The 17,169-nt window shown below is 37.9% G+C and overlaps 1 protein-coding gene across 5 annotated transcripts in view; it reads left to right on the top strand.

Moving 5' to 3' along the window:
• The window catches only part of FRY (FRY microtubule binding protein), a 216,918-nt gene that overhangs the window by 198,352 nt on the left and 1,397 nt on the right, over positions 1–17,169 (top strand). For 4 of the 5 annotated variants that reach the window (XM_063101926.1, XM_063101923.1, XM_063101922.1 and 1 more), the window contains 5 exons: positions 546–644; positions 2,502–2,585; positions 10,880–10,897; positions 12,845–12,955; positions 16,437–16,639. In XM_063101926.1, the coding sequence (XP_062957996.1) occupies positions 546–644; positions 2,502–2,585; positions 10,880–10,897; positions 12,845–12,955; positions 16,437–16,639 (515 nt within the window). The remainder of the gene's footprint in view (positions 1–545; positions 645–2,501; positions 2,586–10,879; positions 10,898–12,844; positions 12,956–16,436; positions 16,640–17,169) is intronic. The other variant, XM_063101924.1, reaches the window with a different exon arrangement.

Below are 17,169 nucleotides of genomic sequence, written 5' to 3'. Positions count from 1 at the left end.
TCAGTAATTACCGATGTTTAAAACCATTGAGGATGGGCTTTGATTTTTTAAATCTCTGGAGAGTCTTTTTAAGAACTTGATTGGTGGTTGGCTGTCTTGTAGCAAGGAATACAATATGAGAAATTATTGTATCTTAAATGATTTAAAGTACAGATTAAATACAAAGTCAGTTTGAAAGTCTCTTTGGAGGTCTGTCTTCACACTACTAGGAGTATTGTTGGAGGATGATAGTAAAGTTCATGAATAAAATGGTATCATATCTCAATGTGGACTTCTATGGAATACTTGGTAAGGCTTATCTGCCTGTACTGACATGGGAAAAATAGATATTTTCATAAAAGGCTTGGACTAGCAAGCTAGTATTTCGATTGCAATTGCAACTGATAGTGCAGCAAAATTCCAAATTTCACAGCTTATTAAAATGAATAGCACTGCCGCCCCTCTACATTACTTCTAAATATACGTCTCTGTTCTATCTGTGTAGCCAAACCTTAGTGTTGGTATCTCTTTAGTTGTTTTAATACAAAGTATTTTCCTGTCTTTAGCTCCTCTCTTGTGGACTTCTGGACAAGCTCAAGTTCAGTGTTTTAGAACTGCAGGAATATTTGGATACCTACAACAACAGAAAAGAGGCCACTCTCTCAGTAAGTGTTTGTGTTTCTGGGCACATGCATTCAGTTAAAACCAAATGAACCCAACCACTGTGAGTTCCTCGGAGGTATAAGACATACTTCATCTTTTCCTCTGTCAGAGATTGTAATTCCAATTTAATCAGGGCAGAACATATGTAATATTGATTATATAGAAATGGAATCTACAAAAGAGAAATTTTTCAGCATTCACTTTTATCCCCATAGAAATTGGAAAAAGTGGGCATCTGCTTGATTTGTCACTTTATCAATGTGGTAGCTTTTCTTTTCTCAGAGCTTTGAATTTGCTGATCACTTCCTTCCAGTGTTAGCTTTACCCAAAATGATCTCATCCCCTTCCTCCTCTTAACCACCTTGGTAGCTGCTTCTCTCTGTCCCCATGGCTTCTCTTGGCCTTGGCTCTTGCTCTTTACTTTTTTCTTCCTTCATAGATCTATATGAAATTTAGATAAAATTAAGAGACAGAAGTGATCTAGAAACATCCATGCAGACCACCTGTTATCTGACAGTAGGAGGCCCAGAGAACCCAGTGGTTCAGTAATAAAAATAACTGAGTGTTATATCAATTGATATCTGTATCTTCTTAAAATATGCCAGGCACTTTAGAAGGAGCATTGATTTTGAATCAGATTGTCTCGGGTTCAAATAACAGGTCAGTTACTTACGGTTAGTGACTTTGGATTAGTTACTTATCTTCTCTCATCTCAGATTCATCACCTATAAGCCAGTGATAATAATAACTGATTTTCAGGATTGTTGTAAGGATACAATTGTAAAAGTCACTATAGCTACCACTTCCTGAGCCCTTTCCACGTGTCCAACAGCCTGCTAAGAGATAGATCTCTTAAATTAAATCATTGAATGCCCTCAAATACCCTGAAAGTCACTGTTATTGCCCTCATTAGCTAGGAGGTGGAAGATTGGGATTAGAACTCAGATCTGTAGGATTCAAAAGCCCATGTTCTTAACCGTAACATGATATTGCCTTGAAAACAGTGACAATACCTGCCCAGCACAGTGCTGTATAACCCAGAAGTTACTGGGTTTTGCTGTATCGCTATTGTTGTTATTGATCTAGTCGTAGCCTGTCCAAGGGCATGAGTTCTGACATTCTACATAACAATTCTCTTCATCTTCTATTTCTGTGACTCTTCACCTGTCATTATTTTCTAGCTTCTCAGTCATCAGCCGGTAAAAATAATCCTTTCATTCTGGTTGATGAACCAAACTAGGCTTGCAATGTTAGGTGCGAGTTTCAGTTCTTCAATGCTTTTTTTTTCTGCCCAAGGTTTGCTTTTCACATCTGTGTTAGGTACTACCCTAGATGCTTAAGACCAGCAGAATCTCTAAGTAGCTGAGCTATTATTATAATAGCCTTTCTTACAGTGAAGCAAACCTGCCCCAGGGAAGTCACCTCAACATAACAGAGAAGTAGGTGTGTCATGAGACAGGTCATGTTGACCAGAATCACCCAGCTTGAGAAGTGTTGGTCCTGTGTCCTAACTTCAGTCATGTGAAAGCTTTCTAAGTAGATATATGTATATACACACACATATTTCATTTATACGTAAATTGGGAATGGTCTGGTGAAAGGGTTCTCCAGGGCAAGGTAGCACAATGTTGAAATTATATTTTTAAATGATCATCACTGAACCCAATAAACATACATTTTAATTTAAAACAGTTAATCTTTAAACCCCCAAAATGGTTCTTTTCAGAAAGTCATTACAACAAAATTTTATTTTACTAATTAAAAACTTAATAAAATTTTCCTGAAAGAATTCTTGTTAAAAATGTCCTCGGGACATCGCTAAATTTACCTATGTCTGTATCTCTTTTTTCTGATGACAGTGGCTTGCAAACTGTAAGGCAACATTTGCAGGAGGATCAAGAGATGGAGTAATTACCTGCCAACCAGGGGACTCAGAAGAAAAGGTAACAAAAGCCTGTTAGAATGTATCCCTCCTGTGCTGTGACAGTGTGTGCTGGTTTTGATCCACCCACGAAGCGTGGAACTTGAGAAAGGAAGAGGTGGAATGGGTCATCCCATACATTCACACAAAACCGAGAGAGTAAGATAGAATGACATTCAAACCATGCATGACTGTGTGTTGATGGGATTTGGGGTGTTTCTTTTTGGAAAAGTAAGGGTATAAAAATAACCTTTCTGCTGGACACTATCTATACTAATCATTTCCTAATAAATCTGTTCTTAATTCAGTATAAAACCAAATTTCATTCATTATTCACTGAACTACTTAGTTCCTTCAATGAGGGAAGTTTCTGTTGAACTTTCAGCAATCACTAAAACCGATTTTCTCATTTAGAATTGCTTTAAGTACACACCTCAGACCAGCTAGCTGGTAAACGTATGCCATATTGTGAAGGAACTTGGCAGGAGAGTATGAATGGATTGAAACCATTCATTCTGCAGTTAGGTTTTGAGTGCCAACTGTATGGACCACATGGTGGAATACAATAGTAAACAACAGACAAGGCCTCTGCCCTTCTGGGAAACAGAATCAGACAGGTGTACACTGTGATAAATGCCACTGAGGACAGGAAAGAACAGTAAGCTATGCAAGCATATGGCAAGATCAAATGGGAGGGTAGGTCTGGAAAAGCTTCTCTGTGGAAGTGTCATGTAGACAGAGAGCTAAACATGAGCTAAAGTTATTCCAGTAAGGAGGGGTGAGAGGAGAGCCTGTGTAAAGACCCCAAGGCAGGAGGGCACCTGGTCTGCAGTCTGCATGGCTGGGAGTGCGGAAAGGGACATGGAAAAAAGTTTGAGAAGAGTCTGGAGAAACTGGCAGAAGCCAGACCATGCAGGGTCTTTAACAGCCATGGTAAGCAACTGAAAAGTGTTAACTTTAACCCTCTCCTATTCTATGTACTGTGGAAACAGACTGAAGTGGGCAAGAGTGGACAGGGAAGGTGAGATAGGAGGCTGCTGCCCAGTCTAGGCAGAGATGGTGTTTCCTTGGAATTACATCATCACAACTGGAAAAGCATTTTAGATTGTGTACTCTCCAGAAGATCCAAAATCATCTTCCTGTATTAGAAAAAGTACTTTAGTAACACTGAAAGAACCAAGTAAAGTTTGGGGTAACATTTTTCAGCCAAATACTAACGGTTCAATTCCAATTTGGTAATTGTTACTGAACAAGTTTGCAGTCCTGAAATTAACTGTCCATGCCAGCACTGAGTCACATGGTGAGCCCCCTGATAAGTTTTACTGAAGAGACCAGAGACTGAACAAGCAGACTACAGAGCTGAGAAATATCTAGATGGGGTACTGAAGTGTAGTTTGCATTTCCACATTACTGCCTTCTTGTCTCAAAGATGTAAATATGTGTTTCACTTTATGCTTTACTGAGAACTTTCTTATCCATTAAGTCATTTGATCCTCTCTGGATTGGAGGCAGGGCAGGTAGCATTTGCCCATTCTACAGTTGAAGACACCCAAGCATGACTTATCCAAGGCTCCATGGCTGATCAGGTGACAGGCAGAATGACCGCTTGGTCACAAAGTCTGGAAACATCATAGGCAAATATACATAATAGTTTATATTTTTTAAATAGGCATTTAATGACATTACATGATTTGTCTCTCATAAGCAATGCATAGTTGAATGTGCAATTCAAAATTTCCAGCATTTCCATCAATCCCTGCGTACACATCTGTGCTGCCTCAGGTGATTTGTGACTCTGACTTTTACTGAATAACCTGCCATTAGCATACCCCAGAAGGAATACATTTTTAAAAAATAAAATATTACCCAGGTTTCAGATTTTTATGGCTACCCAGTAGCACCCATCCCTACTGATTCCAGCCCCATCAACAGTTATCAGTTTAGGATTTACAAAGAGCACAAATCTAATCCACTTCCTAGTATAGTTGTACAGTAGTATATAAAAATAGTTATCTGAACATTTACCTTCAATCATCAAATTCTATTATATTCTGAATAATAAAATGTCAATCAGGAAAGTGCTTTAACAACATGGCAGATTTTTAGGAATAAGGCTTAAGCCAAATCTATTATTTAATTGTTCATTTGTTTGTAGCTTCCTGGTTAACCTTAAGGATAACTAGAAATCCCAGTTAAATTGTCCTATTTCCTAAACATTCCAATTTTAAAACATGTGCTTCTGTAGTGTTCATAGCTTATTTCTGTTAAGTCATGTTACTTTGTTTAGTTGCTTTTTTATTTTTCCTGGTTCGTCTCCATCTCCCTCCAATGAAGATTTCTCGTTTTTCTCATTCTTCTCACTCACTTCCTCCTCGTCCATCTCCGTCTTTCTTTGCTCCTATTTAGTAGTGCTTGTTCCTCCTCATCTCTTTTCTTGTGTTTTTACTAAACCCAAGGATTAAGAAAGAGTTCATGTATTTGTTCATTTATTTATATGTGGCAACTCCATTCGCATTACCATAAGGGTTGTGAATACAACAGTGGAAAGCAGCAGCTAATGTTTTTCAAGTATTGTATATGTATGAGGGGGTCTTCAAAAAGTTCAGAGAAAGATTCATATTATCTTTTAATTCCATTTTTTCAATGAATAGTTTGAAGTACCCTCTTTTGATCTCATTTGGTCCTTTATGCTAAACTTTTGAAATAAGGGTTTTTCCACTTTGCAGATAAGAAAACAAAGTAAAAGGCAAACTCTAAAGGCCATATTCTGTCCATTTGTCCCTACTTTCTCTAAATTAGTTTTGGAGGCAAAGTATACACATAGGAAAGAGCTAGAGAATAATTCCCAGCATGCCTCTAAAGGTCTATTATGGTTTTAGGAATCCACATAAATAATGAGGATGCATAAAACAATGAGAGTGGGATTTGTTAGAAAAAGATTAAAGGAAGGGCAAGTTCTGAGTCTAATGTTTCCAACATTTTTGCAAAACTAACCAGGCCTTGGCCCCGTTATCGGTATTAGCTCAGTGTTTCAAAATTTTCCCAGGTGGCTCATGTACACATTGGTGCCCAGAGAACTCAGACAATGACCAAATGTCCTGAGGAAGATGCCTTCAGTCCGAAGTATGTGACAATTCTGGGGTTTGAGGCTGGTCTGAAAGGCAAATTATTTGTCACCTGAAGTTGGCAGTCCTCTTAAGTCAGGCAAGGCTGGGTGAGTTGTTCGAATCATCTAGATACTCGGTTAAATTCTGTTTTGTTAGTGGACCCTGGAAGTAGTCTGGGCACTGGGCATGCAGCTCGAACCACATACACTCTCCAATTCCACCAGCCTTGACTGAGCCACCGCTGAGCTTGAAGGATGGCTAGGCACCAAGGGGAGTGCATACCACAGAAGCTGTGGTTCCCATCACAGGTAATCTGTGACAAACTCCAGTTTGTCTCAGAGCAAACTGGAGGAAAATCTTTACACACTGAAGGCGAGCCTTCCGGAGAAACAGTGGTGTCACTCCATGTAAATAGCAAGATCTTATATCCAGAGTTGGTGGAGATATCTTGATTAGAACTACCATTTGGATTCCATCCCAAAGCAAAACCCAACAACCATTTGGCCTCAAAGCACTGCTTACCTTCAAGTGATTCTCTCCAACTTCATTTTTCAGTAGGTTCTCTGTACTTCTGGGATAATTTGATGTTGTGAATTATTCTGAGCACCCTTTGCATGGAGATAGATAGGATGGTGATAAGTGAACTTATAACTTACTGGATGTAAATCGCAAAGTGAACATACCAATAATTATTACACATGTGTATTCTATTTCAGAGAAGTGTGCATTTTGTAAAAGGATTAGTATTTACCTAGCTAAACCTAGCAAAGCAAATTTTTGAACAGTCAGAGATATCAGTCTGTCAGAGAAGGTAACAGCATACAGACAGGCATGTGAAATCATCCCACCTCCCAGCCCTACCCTGGTCTTTGCCAGTAGCTGATCTTCAGTCATTCTTAACAAATGACATAGTGAGGATTGCCGTGGGATTGTTTGTGGAGGAGAATACAACTCTTTGCTGGGTGTTTAATATTTATTTTCTAATTTTTCCTCTATACTCAACATGAAGTTGTAGACATCAAAATAATGAAGAAATGTTATATACTGGTGGCCTGTGAGCTGTAACCAATTCACAGACATATTTTATTAAGCTGGCATGGTTTTTTATTAAGTTTGCACAATGGTTTTTTTAATTGGCCCTGTATATAAAAATTTAAAATTTTTATTCACACATTTCTGGTGTCTCTAAGACCTAGCAACACTGGGCCTGCCTTCCTAAGTGGCAATAATGAGCAAGAGCTGAATACTGGCATATGGGCTCTCCCCTGTCTCCACTGCCCATTGAGTTGATAACACTGAAGGCAACAGCTGGGTGTCAATCATCATTGGACTGTTGGACTGTTTTTTTTATTGTGATAGAAAAATATTTCTCTGTACCTAAGTTCCCAAAATGGGAAATGAAAGCTAGATAGAGAGGATTGCATGTTTCCAAAAAATGCAGGAGAGTATTATGCTTTGCATATGTGAGAAACATCTCTGTGTATATAATATACAAGCACCTGCCTGCTGAACTCACTTACAGAGGGGTATGTTGGAGGAGTATCCTCAGTGCATGTTCAAAACAACAAAACAAACCATGTTTCTAAGAAAAGTGTTTCTACTACCGGGAAGTATATTTGGGGGAAGGCTTTTTTAAAAAGACAGACATGATTAATAAAAGATTAGGCTTCTTGGTGATTATAATACCAATTCTCGTGGAATAAGGTACAGTATAGAATAAATAGGATGTAAAACAAGGAGCGTGTTTGGCATGCATCTCATGAGATTAGTTTCAATCATTTGTAGACACTGCTTTACCAGCGTTTTCTCAGCCTGCGTGTATCAAAAGGAGAGACAAATGACTTCGTGCCTTAAAATCAGCACTTCTAATTAAGGATTTTGGTTTCCATTGACCTATGCATCTCTTGTGGCATTCATTCTGGAGTGGCAACTAGAAGGTGATTTGGGTTAACATAAACATAGGTCGGGAAGCAAAGTCTCTAGACATCTCAGCTCTGGGTTCTGTCTTGGGCCCACAACTAATTAACACAGCTCAGCTCCCCAGTTCTGCAGAGTTGGCCCTGGGAAAGCTGGAGATGTTTCCACCTATTTTTCATAAGTGATTTTAGTTGATGCATTCAATATATATGTCTGAGCATTAGAACATTTGACTCTTTGGACTCAAGTACAGTAATTTACATGTAGCCCTACTACAGTTCATCCTATTATATTCAAATCATCATTCCAACTACTAGGGTCTTTGTGGACACTAACCCTCTCAGTTCTGCATTTCCTATCACTACATAATCCATGAATGAGAAGCCTGCAAACTCTGTTCTTATACAAGTTGAATGACAAGTTAAATGTTGAACAAGACAAGACTTTTCCCCAGTTAAGTTGAAATCCATTAAACATCGTCCTTCGGACGTAGTAAATCAGTCTTTCTTCTATAAGCAGTCCTCTTTCCGATATTGACTAAAGAAATGTCTGATGAAATTAGTTTACGGTTTTCTTGAAAACAGTAAATACCTCAGGGTATGTACTCTGTATCATAGGCTTAAAGGTATTTACCTTTCAAACTTTGAAAGACTTTCATGAACGAGGATCAAAAAACTACTCACCAAACCTAATACAGTAGTCACAATGTGCCAGACCCAAGCAGTGAAGCAGTGTTAACAGGTGAGTACAGGTCGTTCCTACCTACTTAGGAGATTAGATGTATCTATGTATTATTGAGTAGCAAAGTCCTTTTAGGCTAGGTTATCAAAATTTTATCCCACTTAGTTTAAACTCATGACTTTCGGAGATTAAATATGATGAAAATAATAGCTAATATAGTACACTGTGGTTCATCTTCTGTCATGTCAAAAGTATCCTAGATTTAGTAACTGGTTATGTCATAAGCATAGAACCTATCTGAGAGCAGAATCCAGAGAAAACAGATACGGCTGTGCTATTGTTAATCAGCAAGAATTAGATTATTCTGGGCTTTTTAAGTTGCACGTTCCTCAGTTGTTGATGATCAGTTTTTAACATCTTGGCTTCTTTATGTTTTTTTCCTCCTTTTGAGAAAACATACCTCCAACTGCAATTCATAAATCAAGCCATATCAGGAGAGCAAGAATAGGGCTTGAAGAAAATCCCTGTGACCTAATAAAACAATGACATTCCTACATGTTTCAACAGAACCTTAAGTCATCGAAATATAAATAAGTTTATAAAGACTTCTCAAGGGATTATTTTTAAAACCTGGATACAGAGGGAAGAAAAGTTTTAACATTTTCCATAAGATGGCCCCCTAGAAATACATTATTAACTATCTTTTTGGAACTCCAAATGCAAATCTGGTCCCAGTCTGTGGGCTAGGAAAGGATTTTGAGATAATAAATATCAAGGGAGCTTGAAGTAGCCTACCTAAAAAGGAGAGTTTAAGAAGGATACTGAGAGCTGGTGTTCGTCCGGGTTGGCCATCTCCCAGGAAACACACTGTTTTGTGCCCTGAGAGCTGAGTGGGAGGAATCCATTGACAGTGAAATTCTTTGGCACCAGGCTGGAGTTTAAAAGTTTTATTTGTCTTTATTGAAAAGAGATTTTATTTTGACTGATTTGATGACCTCCTTGGATTACAACCTTGTTTTGGAAAACAGTAAAAAGATAGCAGTTGTCTTCACACAAGCCCATGTAATCCACTCAGCACTTGCTTCATTCCAAGCTCCTGAAAAGTAAATTCCATGGTAGAAGCAGTCACTTGCTAAAGTGCTTACTAAACTTTTCAGTCACATTTGATATTTTCCAAAAAGTCTTCACAGTGGAAATTCTGTGTGTATATAGACTTAAGACTGGCCCTGTATGCCTTTCTTATGTGACACTATATTTCAGTACACGAGGTTTGGTTATAGAAACCTCTAGACATGAAGTTTTCTTGAAAATAGTAAGTACTTCGAGCTGTGTAATCTACATCACAGGTTGAAAGGTGTTTATATTTCAAAGCTTTTAAAGATATTCATGGCAAGGATCCAAAAACTACCAGTAAACATCCTACAGTAGTCATCACTGTGCCAGCCTCACGAGGTATTAGCAACAGGTGAGGGAAGAACATACCCTTGGAAGATGGGGTGGAGGCTTTTAGTGGCAATCCTTTAATTATGTTTGTAGATACTGGTAAATAATAATGTATAGTTTTATTTGTTCTCTTGCACTGTACCTTATGTTAATGTACAATACATCAAACTAATAATCCAGAGAATTTTTTTTAAAGAGCTTTAAAATAAGGAGTTTTTACTATCAAGGACTAGAAACTGAGCTAGATAGTCCTTGATAGTTTGAAAATTCAGAACCAAATATATTGACTCATATTCAGGAATGGTCAAATTGATTTTTTAAAAAATACTCTGTCAAGTTGTGGTTATCTCTTCCCATATGTCCAAACTTTCCTTAAACCAATTCTATGATTATTACATGGTGATGCCAATCGATGGTAGCTATAGTTGAATATGGCCCAGTTACAAATTTATTTTAGACTAACCATCAGTTCTAAATTGCTTTTGGAAATTCTCTACCAGAGAAAAAAATTATTATAAAACATAAAATGCAAGAAAATTACTTGTTACACTTGTTTGAAAGTATACAATGTTCAGTCCTTTGAAATTAAAACATCTAGCAGTTTTATAAAATATTTTCAATTTGGAAGGTAATCTGACCCTAAAGAAAATGCCACTTAGGTTAATTATATTCAGTGTTAATTTGGAATGATCATAGTTTAGTAGATATGAAACCAAAATACTAAAGACTCTGCCTCAACTAATATTGAGCAATAGTATAATTTATTTGGGGCTGTAGTTTTTCAAATTACTCAGCTGGCCTCCTCACAGTTTTACTATGTTCACATATTATTCACATTTATACACTAAAATCTTCAAGCAATAAAAGTTTGGACATCTGGTCTCCAAGACTGACTGAAAAAATCTAAACCAACTAATCAGAGAACCTAAAAGATTAAAAATTATGTTTTTTCAATGATATGTTTCCCATTAGAGCTTGTTTTTAACTGGAACGCTGTGCATGTTGAATGGGTACAACATTTGCAACCATTTGTCAAGTTCGGGCAAGCGATGCTAATACTGCTGACGGTTCTGCTCTTGGAAGAGGGCCGCGCTTTCTGTTGCATGCGAACACTGACCCTGTCCTTTCTTTCCTTTCCTTTGTTTCCTGTGCCATGCTTGCTGTGTAGCAAATGGAATCTCTTGCAGTAAGTTAACTTTCTTTCATACTCTTTGTCCATTTAGGCATGGACCCATAACGAACCTTATTTTCACTGTTACTATTTCATCTCTTAGCATGTTTTCCCTTTTTCATTTAATTTTATTTGGTAGATTGAGACATGGCACTTTATTAGTAGCCTTCTGAGCTGCTTTAGCCCCACAGTAGAAACCTATGTTGCTATGAATTCTCTTACAATAAGTGGAATATTTTGAGTAATAACCACCATTATTTGGCGCTTAGGAAAGTGAGAGTTTTCATAGCTAGGTTTCACCCTAAATTGTGAAGGTAACATTGTTTTTAAACATACTTTTTCATTTATTTGCAGGGCTCTGGCAGTTGTCTTTTATACCATATTTTAAAAGTTTCCCATAAATAAAAGTTTAAATGATAAAAAAAATGTTTTACTGAAACAACCAAACATCCACTTTGAGTCAGTGAGTACGGCTACTTCTTTGAACTTAAGCTGTTTACCAATATTGAGAGATCAAGTAACTCTAAGCAGAATTGTTTTGCCCCTAAGAGCAAGAAAGGGGTGGGAGGAGAAAGGAAACTTCATTTAGCATAGTCTTAACACCAATTTTAATAACTTTTAAGAATTAGAATCAAAAGTCTGTTAATATCAATAGAATATTCTTCCTGAAACCTAAATTCTTGTAATTTCTCTCCTTAAACTGATTTAAGGGAACCTCAAAAAAAAAAAGTCCTCAATACTGAGCTGAGCTCTTTATAGTCCTTTTGTAAAAGAAAGGCCCTATTTATTCTGACTTAACCCCATTTGAAAACTGAACAGTGAAGTGTTTAATTTAAACCACATATTCACCCCCACTTTCATGGTGACTGCTGAGCTGTGAAATTCTGTCTAGGGAAAGCTGTTCTTTTCCTTTCACAGAATCCCATCTTCTACCTAGGAGCTAACCCACTCTTGGAATAAAATAGGCAAAGTGTAGAGGATACACTCAAACAGTAGTATAATCATCGGTGTTTGTATTGCTCATGGGTTTTTTTCCTCATAGTATACATAAGCCATATAATGAAAATATTTTAAATTACAGAGATATCTGTAGGGCACAAGGGCCATTTTGTATGATTACTTTTTAATGTTCTTTCAACAGGTAATTTGGGATGTTTTCATAATTTCTCTTTTTCTAAGTATTTTTGGCCCCTTTTTATATCTCTTTAATTCAACAACTATTTATTGAGCACTGAGTAGAAGCATCATCAGTAAAACTGATACAGTACTTAAGAGGACTGTGTGACTGTTGTGCGTACACAGACTTCAGGATGAGTGTCTGCACCCTAATGGCAGCCAAAACTGTCACACAGAGAAATCTCCCAAGCCCAAGCATCTACTGAATTTATAAGTTTAACACCTAGAACTACTTAAGGTTTTGCCTTTCAAATATACTTTTAATAAAAAAGAAATTCTGTTTTTAAAAACCACTCGCGGGGGCCGAGCCCGTGGCGCACTCGGGAGAGTGCGGCGCTGGGAGCGCAGCGACGCTCCCATCGCTGGTTCAGATCCTATATAGGAATGGCCGGTGCACTCACTGGCTGAGTGCCAGTCACGAAAAAGACAAAAAAAAAAAAAAAAAAAAACCACTTGCAGCTTATAATAAAGACAACCCCTCAGCTGTAATTTGTAGGTATTTAATTGGCAAATATATATATGATGGAAATTTGGCAGTTCACTCAGTCTCCTTATAGCTGCACTCCTCTCTAGTCACCTTCCATTATATAGAACATAATATTCTGTACTATGCTATGAATTTCTCACTCGTATTTATTGGCTGGATTTTGGTTTTTATTTTATTTGGAATAACACCTAGTTATGTTTCCTTGACTTTAAAAAAATGTTTGTCTCCACTGAGATTTCACTAGTTATACAAGAATGATCCTTAATAATTGTTTCTTCCCATGCAAATTCTCTCTTTAGCAATTGGAACTGTGTCAGAGATTATATAAGCTACACTTCCAGCTGCTATTGCTTTTTCAGTCCTACTGTAAGCTCATCGGCCAGGTGCATGAAGTTAGCTCCATGCCAGAGGTGAGTCCCTGCGCTTCCCAGCCCCACATCCCGCGACCCAAATCATTACTTTTCTTATGTTCTTCCCCCACCCTACCTCATTTATAACTGTCCAAGTGACTGTATTCCCACATCATTATTTTGCTCAAACATAAGTCTGAAATAAATATATTTATTTCTGTTCTCCTTTTTAAAAGGTTTTCCAGATCAGGGCCAGGATGAGGTGAGGCAAGTGGGGAGCAAGCACCTCCGTACGTGTTAGTTACACCCTAGACGTCCCACTCACTCGAATCACCCTGATCTTGGTCCTGGCCCTGGCTCTGGGCATCCTTATTTGAAAAAACTCCTTGTGTTGTGGTTTTTCTTCTTTACATTCAGCTTTTCATACTTGCCCTTACGTTGAGGTAAGAAGGAAATGTTTATATGATGTGCTTGGTTCTCTTCAGTTTCCCTGCCCTGCTTAGCACCAAGATGGTTTAATATTTTAAAATGTAAAAAGTAAAATAACTTAAACATACTACTTCCAAGTGAGGCAAAATGGGATGTTGTAGGTGAAATAATGGTGATGTGCACTGGATATTAAGGAATCCTAGAAGATGAATGCCTCATTCTCCTGGAGGAGGAAAAGTTGGCATGGGAAAGCTTTCTGGAGGAAATCACACCTGAGTGGAATCTTAAAGGATGAGCCAGAACTAGGCAGACGAAGTGGGAGCTACAGAGCAGCATTCCAGTAAAAACAAACTGCATGGCACAAACATGGTGGTGAGAAAGAACTGCAAGAAATGTAGTATCACTAGAATATAAAATGCACACCAAAAAGGAATGATGAAATAGGCAAAAGAGAGAGGTAAGAATCATGGAAGAGGCTGCACTTGGGGTAGATAGTAAGGTCTTTATGGCCATTTGGAGGGTTGATTGGATGACAATAGACTGGAGATGCAGAGACTGGTTGCAGGGCTACTGAACTATGAGGGTTCAGCAACAGTTCATGAAAAAATACAAGTAAAAGATAATACAATCCTTCCATGAACTGTTTGAAGTAACCTTGTAGTTCAGACAGGAGAAGAGAGTCTGAATGAGGACAAAGGTGCTAGATATAGAGTGGAAGAAGGCAAAAAAATCAATGAAACTGATGGGGGTGGGGAAGAGTTAACACTCAAGTCCCATCTCAGATGAACCCGTGGTGCCACGGCTGAGAAAGTATATAAAAGAAGGACTGAAACAACTGTACATCCAGGCAGCCAAGCCTTCAGCCAGCTAGTCAATGGCTGAGTCTGCCTCTCGGACCAGGACCAGGTTTAACGACCACTGGCATCTTGCAGGTGGTTAGACACGAGGAACTGAGGTCAGAGAGACATCTGAACTACAGGTGCAGATCTGCTGGTCGTCGTAGTGAACAGGCAGGAATCGATGAAACCATCCCACCAAGAGCAGTAGGATAAGCATGGAGCCTGGGAAATCTGACTGTCTAAGGAGGGCGAAGAGGAGGAGGAGCCACAGAAGAGATGGAGAATAATAACCATTTTGCCATCTCTATTATTCAGATTGAAAAAAAGAAAAAGAAAACTATATAATTTAAATATTCTTTCAAATGCCAATTTCTTATTTTTTGGTGGCTGACCAGTATGGGGATCCGAACCCATGACCTTGGTGTTATAAGGCTGCACTCTAATCAATTGAGCTAACCAGCCAGCCCCTCAAATGCCAATTTCAAGGGAGATTTGAGTCAGACCTCTTTGTTTATGAAGAGCTCTTCACAAACCAGTTTTCTTCCATAGAATTATAAGTTATCAGATGAAAGAGAAAACACTTGTTACCTGCTATTTGCCATGTGGTCATGGTAAAATGTACTCTTGTTACTTTTCTAAGCAAGTAAGTATTTACAGGATCCTCAGAGTCCATCCTTGCTCAAGAAATAGAGGACTACTCATGTGCCATTTTCCAGATTCAAAAAGCAGCTGGAGTTTCACTGTAGAGTAATAAATTATGCATTACATACCATGTGTGTATGTGTGTGCATATGTGTATATTATATACAGTTATTTTAAATCTAGTGATTTAAAGTGAATTTCTCAATTATTTTAAATCTAGGCAAGTTTTAAATACTGTAAGTTTTAAATACTGTGTATCTATATGGACACAGTATTTAAATACTATGTATGTTTTAAATCGTGTGTATGTGTGTATATATATATATATTCACACAATATTTTAAACTTACCTAAGCTTAAAATAATTGAGAAATTCATCTTCAAACTTAAAATCATATACAAAGTTAAGATACTCTAATATCTTATTTTAAAAGATTACGTTAGTAAATTTTAAACCTAGGTCTAGAGTAGACACTTGTAGTGAACAGCCATCTGGGTGAAGAAAAATAGTCCTTCAGGGCTTCAGTTTTATAGTTTGTACAATATGTGAGCTGGAAATGAAGAGGAAAGGTGAAAATGTTGGATAAATAACTTTCCAACAGAAATGGGTATCATCAACTTGCATTACCAAGGGAAAATCCCTTTGATTTTATGTCATTTTTTTTAATGCTCTTGAGATCAAATTGCAAAACGGTTGTCTTCCATAGTATATTTGGGGGGCATTTAGAAGTGACAAAAGTTCTTTTTTTTTTTTTTTTTTTTTCTTTTTGACCGGTAAGGGGATCGCAACCCTCGGCATGGTGTCGTCTGTACCACACTCAGCCAGTGAGCGCACCGGCCATCCCTATACAGGATCCGAACCCGTGGCCTCGGCGCTACCAGCGCCGCACTCTCCCGAGTGAGCCACGGGGCTGGCCCAGGTCTCTCTTGATTTACTTTTTTAACATTGCATATTTTGATTCCAGTAACTTGGAGGAAAAATATCTTTTACCTCTGTAGCATTAATACCAACAATACTTTAAAATTATTCCTCCTCAAAATTTTGCCTTCAAACTTTTCCCATGGCACAGAACAGTGAGAAAAATTTATTGTTAAGACCAGGTCCATGTTCATAATTACATTTATTGAGCAAGTATGTGCCAAACTGCACTAAGCATTTTGTTTCATTTGATCTTTAAAAGAACCCTGTCTGGTGGGTAATGTCTTCAGTGTCACAAATGAGAAAACTGAGGCACACAAATCTATTCACTTGACTGTTCCCATAGCATACTGCAGAGTAGGCAGTGGAACCCAGATCTGCCTGACTGCTCAGCCTGTTCTCTTGTGCATTTTACCTCCACATTTGTGCCCTTTCTACTTAAATGGAAAACATTTGCAATGATGTCTTAACCTTTTACAGGAGGAGGGATCCCAGCTGTTGATACACTATATCAACATTGATGTGATGACATGCAATGTATTTGCATACAACCCACAATCCCCTATACATTTCATGTAGCACAGGGGCCTCTGTCCTATTTTAATTTACCAAGATATTAAGTTTGTGCCTAACCAGACCCATATAATCGAATTTCTTTTCTTTGGGGATATAAAATCTAGCCTGCACCTAAATAGTTTTTTTTTTTAAACAGCTGCTAAATATGTCCAGAGAACTGAGCGACCTCAAGAAAAACCTGAAGGAGGCCACTGCAGCCATTGCAGCCGACCCTCTTTACATAGAGGGAGCGTGGGCCGAGCCGACCTTCACATCTACCGAAGCAGCCATCCAGTCCATGCTGGAGTGCCTGAAGAACAACGAACTCAGCAAAGCACTACGGCAAATCAGGGAATGCAGGTAGCTCTGCTATCTTTTAGAGCTGGTTATAGGAAATATACACCTAATCATTATTTTATAACTCCCTAGAGAAGGACTATCTAGATACTATCTCTTTTCAGATCTTTACTGTTGCCACACCAGAAACACTCAGCCTTCAGAACTTGCATGTTTGAAGTACCAGAGTTGGGTCTGGTCATTTGTCATCCCTAAAATGTTGAAGCACTTTGAAGTATAAACCTGTATAATTTAAAACTTGTAATTGAATGTATCCTTTTTGGACTCTTTCCCCTACTTTTATTTATTGTATTCATATTCATTGGAACCAGAATGCCATAGGAAATAAGATAAATTTTTAAGAGTATCAGATTCCATTCTCATACTTTTGAAATTTTTATCAAAAATAATATTCAGTGTTCTAAAGTTGATTATGGTGATCTTTGCACAACTCTGAATACACTAAAACTTAATAGTATACTTTAGATAGGTGAATTATATGGTATGAGAACTGTGTCTCAAAAAGTTTGTTTTTTTTTTTTAAGTAATATACT

This window comes from Cynocephalus volans, chromosome 7 (genome assembly GCF_027409185.1).
Source record: "Cynocephalus volans isolate mCynVol1 chromosome 7, mCynVol1.pri, whole genome shotgun sequence".
NCBI classification, from domain to species: Eukaryota; Metazoa; Chordata; class Mammalia; order Dermoptera; family Cynocephalidae; genus Cynocephalus; species Cynocephalus volans.
Note: the sequence above shows the minus strand (reverse complement) of the source record. Positions and strands in the feature narration are given on the sequence as shown.